The 10721-nt window shown below is 55.6% G+C and overlaps 1 protein-coding gene across 1 annotated transcript; it reads right to left on the minus strand.

The window, feature by feature from the left end:
- Positions 1-654: 654 nt before the first annotated feature.
- Positions 655-5970, minus strand: APOD (apolipoprotein D). The gene is made up of 5 exons (XM_009581679.1): positions 5899-5970; positions 4804-4957; positions 4390-4511; positions 2506-2594; positions 655-1007 (listed from the first exon to the last, which is right to left on the minus strand). The coding sequence occupies exons 2-5, from the start codon at positions 4924-4926 to the stop codon at positions 772-774; spliced, it is 570 nt and encodes a 189-aa protein (XP_009579974.1). The 5' UTR covers positions 4927-4957; positions 5899-5970; the 3' UTR covers positions 655-771.
- Positions 5971-10721: the final 4751 nt, after the last annotated feature.

The following is a 10721-nucleotide window of genomic DNA, read 5'->3' on the forward strand; positions in this document are numbered from 1 at the left end:
CTTGGGAGGAGGGGACAAGGGAGCAGACCCGCCTCTCTCTCTGCTGACGGGTACTCTCAGAGCTGACCCCTTGGGAGTGCAGGACCAGCCTCACTTGAGGCAAGTCACATACAGACACCGGGGATGGAGTGATGCTGAATTTCTGGACATTTTTAGACTTCTCAGATTTTAAATACAAAGGGCCAGATCTGATTTCTAGCGAGGAGGTCTGCTGACTTGGCAGTAACATACACCTACAGGCCTGCACCAGAACACGTGAGACCCCCAGTCTCAGTTCCCAGGCTGCAGGACCGACCCCCCCATGTCTGGGCGTTGCTGCTGGGAAGGCGGGAAGTGCCCGCGATGCAGCTCAGACAACACAGGCTCTGAGCAGGCCTGGAAGCGTCAAGACAAAAATGGGAAACAAACCTGCGGGCACATGACGCAAGGTTTTCCCCCGGGACTAATGCTTGCACATCATATCTCATACCCTTTCCCATCCACATACTGGAGGACTCACAGCAACAGCAGAGCTTCACGTCTGCACTTCAGGGTTTCTTTTCTTCACCCATTAGCTTTGAATCAGTGAGTTACTCTGCAAAAGTCAGAGCGAGACGAAAAAGCAGGGAGAGCGATAGAGGGAATGACAGCAAGGAGTAACTCAGGGCTCGCAAATTACCGTTAGCAAAAGGATTATTACATTTCTCTGTTACATAGAGAAATTCTAATGGATAATAAAGAAAGCAATGAAGTTCATCACTGGTCTGGCGCTGTGTCACTGCAAGCCGGGAGTTACATCTCAGGAGGGCAGTTAAGTTGATCCGTGGGCATCATTTTCTCGGTGTCAATCTTGTAGGACTGGAGAACACTCTTCAGGTGCTCCACGGTTTCTGGGTGCATCTCGGGAGCTCTTGATATAATCCAGGCGTAATCAATGTGGAAGAGCCAGAGGATGTTGGTGCAGGAGTAAACCAGTGAGTAGTTTTCATAGTCGGTGGAGATGACCCAGTAAGGGGCAGAAGGCATGACTAGGAGAAAGAAGGGCACCGTGAACGCTGTGGGTAACTGACTCTGGACTGCTCTGCAGCACTGGAGCCACGGCTCCTGGTGCTGTTCCCACTTTTGCTGCTCCTGAGCTGCATAATTGTGGTCAGTACAAGGAGCTATAATTTATAAAAGCTTATCAGGACTCCTTGTTCTGCCCAGAGGGACTTGAGAAAGCCACAAAGCCCTGACTAGGAAGGACTTGCTGGAAAGTTAACACTATGACCTGAACAGCTCAGCTGGGCCACCAAAAGCCAGCCCAGCTCGTACCCGTGTGAGGGTGCTTGCTGGCGTGAAGGAGCTGTAGGGCTGGGAGCTGACGCTGGTGATCTGAGGAGCACAAACCACCTCCTCCCTCCCCACCACCTGCTGCCCTGGGTGCCCTGTCCCACGGAGCCAGCCGGAGCCCAGGCGGTGGGAATCGGTATGGCTCTGCTCAGCCCATCCCACCAGCACCAGCCACTTGGGCCAAACTCTGTTCTCCATCAGGCTGCTACACCCAAAGCATCTGCTCTGATGAGGGGCAGGCTCTCCAGCTTCAAACCATCATGCAGGCGTAAGTGCCGCAGGATTTATTTCTGCTCCACTTAGGAGTGCCGGGCGCTGTTCTCTGGGGCTCGCGTCCAGTGAGGACGGTTGGCGTTGCGCACGCTGCAGGTGAAATGGCTGTGGGTGATGCCTTAGCAGCACATAATTAAGTCTGGCTGTGCTCATGAATAATAATTGTATCATCTCCTTTGCAAGTACCCCTGCTCCACCCGTTGCTCCAAATAACCCATCTGTGTGAGTGCTATGAAACAGCCAAGGAAAAGGTGTGAGGGAGCAGAATAAAAAGGGAGCCAAGGGGAGACTTCTGCTCACTTTCCAAAGTGTTGCTGCGGACAGAGTAAAGTGCTGTGCAACGCGAATAAAATGCACTGCATCTCAGCAGGCCCCCGTCATGTGTTACATTGACAAGGGAAGAAAAAGCAAACAAAAACATATTATTAATGGTTATTAAAAGGCGCTTGTAAGCAGAGGCAGGGTGGGCTACTAGCTATACCGCCGTGTTCAGAAAAACAAGCCTATTCCTGGCCCTTGCAGCGGCTGTGGGGCTGCCTCCCCCACCTCCCACCCTCCCTGTCCCCATCTGTGAAATGACCTGGAGGGACAGTAATGCTGCTGATCTTTCTCGCTTTGAGATCAGCTGGTGAAGAGTGCTCCACCACTGCAGGGTGTAAATGATGTATAAATATCACCAAACCGCTGCCTGCTGGTCACAACGTCTGTCCTAACCCTTTGCCATTGCCCCGTCGTGCTGCGCTGAAGTCACCAGAGGAGCTTTGCCTCTTGCTTTGCTAATTTTGCACCCCTGATGACATGGCAGCCGTGCCTGCTTCGTGCAGGCGCTGCCCTCCTGCAATGCCAGCACCACAGCGTTGCTGAGGCCGGTGGGCACTGGCGAGCCGGCGGAGGCTGCCAGCCTCCCAGCCACACACTTACACCAGTTAAAGCGAACAGCCAGCTTGGCCGGCTCCTTTACATCCATGTGCATGATTTCTCCTTCGACTTCGTTGACTTTGCCATTGGAACTAAGGGGAGAACGACAAGGCGAGAAATAAAATCAGTTGAGTTTGAAATCACTTTTTTTTTTGCTTCCACTAAATCATCCCTCCTGACGCATCCGCCTGCCAAGAGGTGGCTGAAACACGTACCGGCTAACCGCAGCATCCCCGGAGGGACAGCTCAGCCCTGGGGACGGTTTCAGCAGCACCCAGGGCACACCAGGTCCTGGGCCAGGCACTGCGGGGCAAATGCTGTCCCCAGTTAAACCACCCCAGCACCCCAGGGTGCTGCTCTCCGCGTGCCCCTGCCAGCGGGGTGCACTTCAGTGCCACGGGGATGGTGACAGAGAAGAGGGAGAGGAAGACCCCTCTGCACGGGACGGGACAATCCCAGCACTGATCTCGGATGTGGCAGGGAGCAGCTCAGCTCCTGCTAGTTGTGGAAGGCACGTGTTCATGTCTGTGTCATCACCTGCATTTTTTACAGGTCATGGCACATTCCTCCGCACACAAATTACCTGTCCCTGCTTGGTGAGCCAGGGTTTGTTTCGCTGCTGGTTCAGAGCACTTGCCCTGCTCTCAGCAAGCCCTACGACTTGGGCTGCCCATCTTATAATTGCATTTTTCCCCCGATGCCTCAAGACCTGGATGCTGCCCGTGGGGCAGGAAAGTTTCACGCTTCCCTGTGAAACAGGAACACCAAGGAGGCGGAAGCTAATGCTGCCAGCAGCAGAGGTCGAGGGGCTGATGCTGGAACCACACACAGTGCGCACCTAACCCAAAATATTTCCTGACTGAGCTGCTGAAGTGGTGACACCAACGGTCAGATTAATCCCCTGCAGATTAATGCAGGCGCAAATAAATGGTCAGCTGTTTGCCAGGCGCTGCCCTAGCAGTGGAGTTGCAGAGACAGTGCTGCGCGGTCAGTGAGCAGCATGGACGCTGCTCTCTGCCGGACACAAGGGATGTGTTGCTGCCTTGTTGTTATTGTGAGCCAGAACAAAGTCCCCATGCCACGCCAGGAGCGCAGGGGACAGCGCTGCATTCACTGCTCGCTCCCTCTCATTCATTCAGCAGCACCCTATGGCAGCCGGGGCTGGTGATGGAAACAGATAAATTAGTATCTGCGTCTGTCCATGCAAAAAGCCAGGAGAGCTCGGGATAGCTGCAAACTATCAAGTATAATAAAGAGAACAATCGGTGCATTCACTTTGCTCACTGATTTAAATGGGCAGCAACTGCTGATCCCCTTACACAGCAGTTACTACCAGTGCAAGGTAAATGCTCCAGAAAAAGGCTGACAAATATTTGCTTAAGTAAAAATGACCCATGTGCTTCACCTTCCCTGCCCCTTTTCATCGGGTCCCTTTGCTCCGGAGCAGAGAGGAGCACAGGGCACAGGCACCTCTCAACACACAGGTGCACAAGGTGGTGGCTGCCGTCCCGTAACCAGCCCCCGGGACAGGACCAGGGGCACCCAGCTTCTCAGCCGTCACTGGGATCACAAACCAGTCAGGGGGGAAACCCAGGCTATTTCACACGGGAGTCACCGTGTGCATTTGATCTATTTTCTCACTACTCACCTTGGAGAGAGAGAGACCTGCTTGAGCCCCAGGGAAGCGCAGGCAGAGACCAGAGACCCACATCTCTGCCGTAACCGCAGCAAAGCCCGTTATGCTGGCAGAGTTACTGCGATCACAGGGTGCCTCCCCCAGCCCCCCCAGACCCAGAAACAGGCGAAAAATGACCACCCGGGACAGCAAGATAGGTGACAGGAGTGCCACAGCTGCGGTGAGGACACAGCCCGAACGCAAACACTTACAGCAGCTCCTTGTTGATCACCTTGAACTTCCCATTCTCCTTCAGCGAGTAATTTGCCTGGATGCAGCTTCCTTTCTCGAAACTTGAGGGAAGCTTCTCTATCTCGTACCATTTCCCCAAATACTGATAAAAGAAAGTCCGGAGAGATGCTTTTAGCACAAGAGGGCTGAGGCAGAGCAGCCCAGCTTGTTTGCCAGCACAGTTTCGCCTGCCCGGTTTGTTCGAGCATCCACCTCCGTGGCGCGGGGGGCTGCGGGGGGTTTAGCGGGGCCACAGACCTGCGCGGGCAGCTCTGGCACAAGGTGTCGAGACCAGACCCGACAACCCCCCCTGCACCCCAGCAGTTTGCCGTTGCTCCACGCCCCCTTAGCCTAACTCGCTACCTGCCGTGAGATTTTTAGAAAGCTCTTCACACCTTGTTGATATCGAAGTCTTCTTGGACTGGTGGATCTGGGCATGGTCCCATGTGAAACATCTGGCTTTTCCCAAAGCTGAGGAGGCCGAGCAGGACCGAGAGCCGCACTGCCGTCCTCAGCATGGCTGCGCCGGGATGCGGGCGGGAAATGGACCTGGGAGGAGGAAAATAGCTGAGCTGGGGCCTCTCTGGAGGAGAAATTTGTGTGAAATACGGCAAGAAGGACAGGATGTCTGCAGCAGGGCACCTCGGGGGCACAGCAAGGAGAAAAGGATCAAGGAGAAGAGCACAAAGGCACTGTGCCAAATAAGTCCCCAGCCCAAATGGCCTCAAGCCTGTGCCCAGGAGCTCTGCAGGAAGCAAGGCAATGCCTGGTGAGAGTACTTGTGCCCATCACCCACACCTGACACCTAGCAAGATGCAGAGGTGATAAACGCCCAAGGACACGCAGGAGCATTGTCATCTGTCCAAAGCTGAGGCAGGGGGAAATGCAGAGATGTTTGGTATAAAATGCTGGAGCACAAGGAACGTGCTCCAGAGCCAGGGCAGAGCTGGGGCCCTGAGACGTGGAAGCGAGCAGTGTACACATGCAGGAGCTGCATGGCGAGAGGGACATCCCCACGTGTGCCAGGGCTGCCTGGCCCTGCAAGGTGGTGGGAGGGACAGTGCAGCTGCCTCCGGGGGGGTCTTCGTGTGCCAGGGTGTTCACAGCACTGCAGGGTGGGGAAGTTGGTTGAGACTCAAATCAGCACCAAATAAAACATGAACTGACCCCCAAAAGCATGCTGCGAGGAGGGAAAGGACACGTTTTCCTGCGGAGCAGAGGCAGGAGCTGTGCTGCTCACCCCCAAGCAGCCTTCAGACCCGGGGTGCTACCCACGTGCTTTGGGCTCTGCTTGGGGCAGGTTGGCACCTACAGACCCTGCAGCACAGGGCTGCTCTGCTTCCCTGGCTAGAGACTCCTCTGCAGGAGCAGCGATGGCATTTTCCCCAAGTTTAAAAGAAAAGCCCAGTCTGTCTCCAGCCGCAGCACATGGGCCCCACTGCGGACACAAACACAGTTCCCATTTTGAATCTCTTAATTCAGAAACGTACCTTGGCTGACGAGGCGGAGTGATGCTCTGCGGAGGACTAGGGCTGCAAGGAACAGCTCTGTGGTGAGCTCTCTGCCTCGTCGTTTTATAAGCATGTTGGGATCATCATTATTCAGCACTAGCACAAGCCACTCCCTGGTCCTCGACGTGTTTTGGTTTTTTGGCAGGCCAGTCAGCTGCCTTAGATCTGCAGCTGGTACGAAGCTGGAGATGGGCTGCAACTTGACTGCTCACCCAGGCAAACAAAGGCACCCCACATGCCTGGGTATCGCCCTGCAGCTGCGGAGCTCTCCGCCATTCGGCCGCCCACGAGAGCCTCAGACCTGGGTGCAAACGGCAGGGGAAGGGAAGAAGTGCCGCAGCCTTTGAGAGGGGCTGGGGACAGCAGCAGCTCCTGTACTGCTCCCTCTCGCCCAGCAGCAGCCATCACCATGCTCCCGGGGGGACGTGCAACCCCCTCTGCCAGGGACCACTTGAGCCCTGGAGACCCTCGGGGCCACTTCCCCAATGTCCTCATCCCCATCACAGTCACTCACAGGAGTACATGGGGAGGATTAAGTAGCGGGAGGCATCGCAGGCTTGTCTGGGGAGCTGCAAGACCTCTCTAGACTCTTAAATCCCACTTTTTCCTCTAGACTCTTAAATCCCACTAAAAAGAAAGATGCTGCTGCAATTAGTTCTGTGCTGACCTGGCAGTTTTTCCAACAGGTGCCCGGCAAATGACTTTGACAGCAGAGCAGCCATCTGTGAAGGCAGCCGGTCCGGAGAGTTATGCAAGGAGAGTTGAGTAACAGACAGGATGCTCTCTGTGTTTAATTACATTTTCTTTTAATCTAATCTCTGTTGAGACTTTCTCTCTAGATGTGTTTTTACACGCTGCACCGCATGACTTACTCACACATGCACACACACACTCTTGAGCCCCTGGCTGCCCAAATGCCACCCCAAGAGCCAGAAATAGCTCAGTCCTTACTGGGGACAGGTCCTGAAACACGGCCACAGCCGAGGTGCTCCCAGGACCTCGGTGGCCATCACGGCTGAGCACGGCTCATCCAACGCAGACCCAGCAGCGCCGGCCAGGGGTGAAAAGCTCAGGGGAGCACCCGCTCCACGGCCCTGCCAGCAGCACTTGGCATGGGGCAGGAGAGCACACAGGGGCTCTCCCTGCCTGCACACAGCTCCCTCAGCGGTTTGGCAGCCACCATGTGCGTGTCCCTGATGGGGTTGCTCTGGCTGCACATGTCAAAGTTAGAGGTGTCCTGCAGACCCTCTGCAAGCCCCACGTTCATCTGCACCCCTTGTGATACAAACAGGTTAGAAATCAGAAAAACCCTGGACAGACACCCTGACCTGAACGGTATGAGCTCTGCTATGCCGTAGTGCACTGCAGAGGTGAGATCCATCCCCCCACAGCAGATCAGCAAGCTCAGTTTTTCTCCTGAGCTTGGCTGCCTGCATCCTGCAGAGCAACCAGAGCAACCTGTGGAATGGCCAGCCTTGGCCGCAGCAGAGCATTTGCCCCGTATGTGTGAGGACAAGCATGTGCAGGTGTGTCTGTGTGCGTATCCACACCAGCACCTGGAGCACCCTCCTATGGGATGGAGCGAGGACTCCCTGGCTGTGGTGGCAGCGTTTTGCCCTTGGATGGAGCGGTTCTGGGGAAGCCTTTCACCCTGCTGCAGCAGGAGGGGCTCGTGCTCGCTCTGGCCTCCAGGCACTGCCCAGCACCCAAAGGCTGCCCTGCAGTGCTGGCCCTGCCAGAGACGTGCCCAGGTGGCTGGGCACTGCACTTTTGGCTCCTAGCACCAAAGTCACACTGGGGCAGCGAGGCGTTCACGCAGCCATGCTCCATGAAACCTGCTGTAGGAGTGTGCATTCACCTGGGACGTGGCCAGGAGGCGATGAGGAGCCAGGAGCCACCAAGAGCTGACACTCCTTGCACCCCAGCAAGAGCGAGGATGACATGTGGGGTGGGCTTTGCTGTAGCCATCAGCTCCCTCACAGCCAGCATCAACCGTGGAATCAGTGGAAGCAAACCTATGTCTTGGTAGGGGACACAGGGGTCCCACCTCCAGCCAAAGGCAGCACCTTCAGAAGCCCAGGGGCTGCAGTGTGTGGAGCCCCACTCCTCCGCTGGCTACTGCCAGCCAAGGGGCATTCCATGGGTGCCGAGGCACCGCACGCCTTGAAGCACAGTTGAGGAGAGCTGACAGCCAAGCTCGGTGCTGGGACCTGTCTCCATGCAAGCGCTGGCTGCGCCTTTCCCAGGGGCACATTTCTGGGCTCTGCCTGACCACAGCAGGAAGCACCCAGGTATCTGCTGCTCCTGTGTTGGAATGGAGCAGGCTCAGGCTCCTGCAGCTGAGTCCCTGCTCGGGGCCACCAGGCCAGGACGTGTTCAGCGGCCACCCCATCCCCAGCACTGCCAGGACCCTCCTGTCATCCCCCTCCAGCACCCACCGGCACCGCTCGCCTGCACAGACCAGGGCCCTGCTCCATGTCCCGCCTGTCGTTAGCCCGGAGCAGGACTCCGCTCGTGAGCCCGGCCACCTTCAATGCACGCCAGGGCAAGGGTTTGGGGAAAAGCATAACCTTATAATTGCACCTAATTGTGGGGTGGGGAGAAGTCATCTCCACCTGGTAAGCAGTTCGTACCCTGGAGCAGAGGAGGGGAGGCACATCAAAGGACAGGAAGCTGGAGCAGGGGTGGGAGGACAGGAAGGAGGAGAGCTGGGGGGAAACCAGGGCAAAGCGGGGGGGCACCAGACACGCTCTGAACGCTTCACGCAAGAATGAAGCCTCCCCCACATTTCTGGGTGATGAGGCAGCTGCAAGGCAGGTGTTGGGGGTGCATGCACAGCACATGGAGGGTGAAGTGCTGCAGGGGTTGGAGGACAAGGCAGCGCTGCCTGCGAGGCGCCTGCGGGTGCAGATGGGGCGTATGGGCAGCGTGCACACACGGGGAGGCAGCAGCGGATGCAAAGCACGGGGTGAGGTGGCAGGAGCTACACAGCATGTCCAGGGGTGGGCAGTGAGGCAGCCCTGCATGCGGGGCACATACAGGGTGTGCGTGGGGTGAGGCAGCGCTGGGCGCACGCTGCGCATGGCGTAAGGCAGCACTGCGTTCGGGGCACATATGGATGGGCTACATTGGCCAGGATTTTCTCGTGTTACTCAGTTGTCCATTCAGAGACAAGGCTCGGCTGGCCCTAGGGAGAGGAGGCAACGGCACTGAGTGCTGCCAGCAAAGAAAACCCCCTTGTTAGAATAAGCTGGAGCTGCAGATAAAATCCAGCCAGCTGAGGGCTAGGACAGGGCAGTGCCACACCACCCATGAAGTTCTACCTGCAGCCAACCTGGCTTAGTGCAGAAGTGAGATTGTGCCATTGCGCACCCCAGGCCACCCTGAAATCAGCTCCTGGCACCTATGTAACAGAGAAGCTTTAGCTGGCCAGGCCTGGTGGGGACCTGGCTCCCCAGGGAAAGGCTGTCTTGTCACGCTGTGTCTCCATCTGGGATTTCAGCAGCTGCAGAGAAGCCCTACCTGCCATGGGATGGGAGAGCAGCCGGAGTGACATTGTCCTCTCAACCCTGTGATGAGATCCTTGACATTACTTAGGACAGCCAAGAAGCTGCCCAAGTTCTTACCAGCAGGAAAAGCCTCCGGCGGAGGCACTGCAGGGACCAGGAGCTCTGGGCATACCCTTTGCTTGTGGGACACCACCAGCTCTAGCCCTGGGAGCCACTAGCCCATGAGGAAGCTTTCATCTCCAGATGGTGTCTGAGCAACCCAAACTCAGGGGGGCTGGAGAGCTGCCACGGGCATGGCCATTTTGCACCATTCTGCATGAACAGATCTGCCTTTGGAGCCCGGGTGCTGGAGCCTGTCTGCAGAACATGCAGTGTCGAGGCACCATATCCTGGGACCCAGGATACCCTGGGAATCCTGAGACTCCCACCACGGAGACTGTGTTGTTTGCGTGGACAGCTCTTCTCGACTCAGGAGGTGCCTTCCCCTCCGCTTTCTTTGTCTTTTCTCCTGCAAGTTCATTTTTGTTGTTTTTCTCCCTCCTCTAAAGGAAATGGGTCTTTGGGTTGGCCAGACAAGTTGCGACATGTATATAGAAACAAAAATGAGCTTGAAGGAGACAAGACAGAGAAAGGGAAGGCAGGTGGGAATTTTCTTCTGCTTCTAGGAGTGGCAGAAAGTGCTTTGAAATCTGTTTATGCAAAATGGTGTAAAATTTCAAATTACAGTTATGACACCAAAGGAAGTAAACACACTCTGGAAGCGTGAACTGGCCTCTGGGATATGGGAACTCAGTCCAAGACAAGTGCACGGAAGATATTGTGATTCATGTATATACAATTAGTGAGTAGCTCTCCACCCTGGAAATTACCCAATTATGTATTCAAAACACAAGAAACAAAAGAGAGAGATTTAAGAAGTTGGAAAACTAAAGAAGATACTATTATTTAAGGGACAAACCCTGTTGTGCAGGACCAGCAAGGGTTCTGGCTGGGCTCTGAGGAAGGCTCCCCGACCTCCTTGGCACTGCTGCCGAGGTCCAAGTCCCTGGAGAGAGGAGCCAGAGGGATCCCTATGCTTCTGAAAGTAGAAAAAACAAAACAGAGAGAAGAAAAACAAGGATAGAGAGGTATAAAAGAGACAGTAGGCAAGTCTCTGCAAACAGAACTACATTGCAGAGCTGGACCGGTGATAAAGCTTTGGCCCGGTGGCATCTCACCCCTGCAGATGTGCTCACCATAAAAAACAGAGTTCAAGCACTGCACTTAATCCTGGCTTTTCAGTATGTTCCAGGA

Source organism: Fulmarus glacialis, unplaced genomic scaffold (genome assembly GCF_000690835.1).
Source record: "Fulmarus glacialis isolate BGI_N327 unplaced genomic scaffold, ASM69083v1 scaffold30477, whole genome shotgun sequence".
NCBI classification, from domain to species: domain Eukaryota; kingdom Metazoa; phylum Chordata; class Aves; order Procellariiformes; family Procellariidae; genus Fulmarus; species Fulmarus glacialis.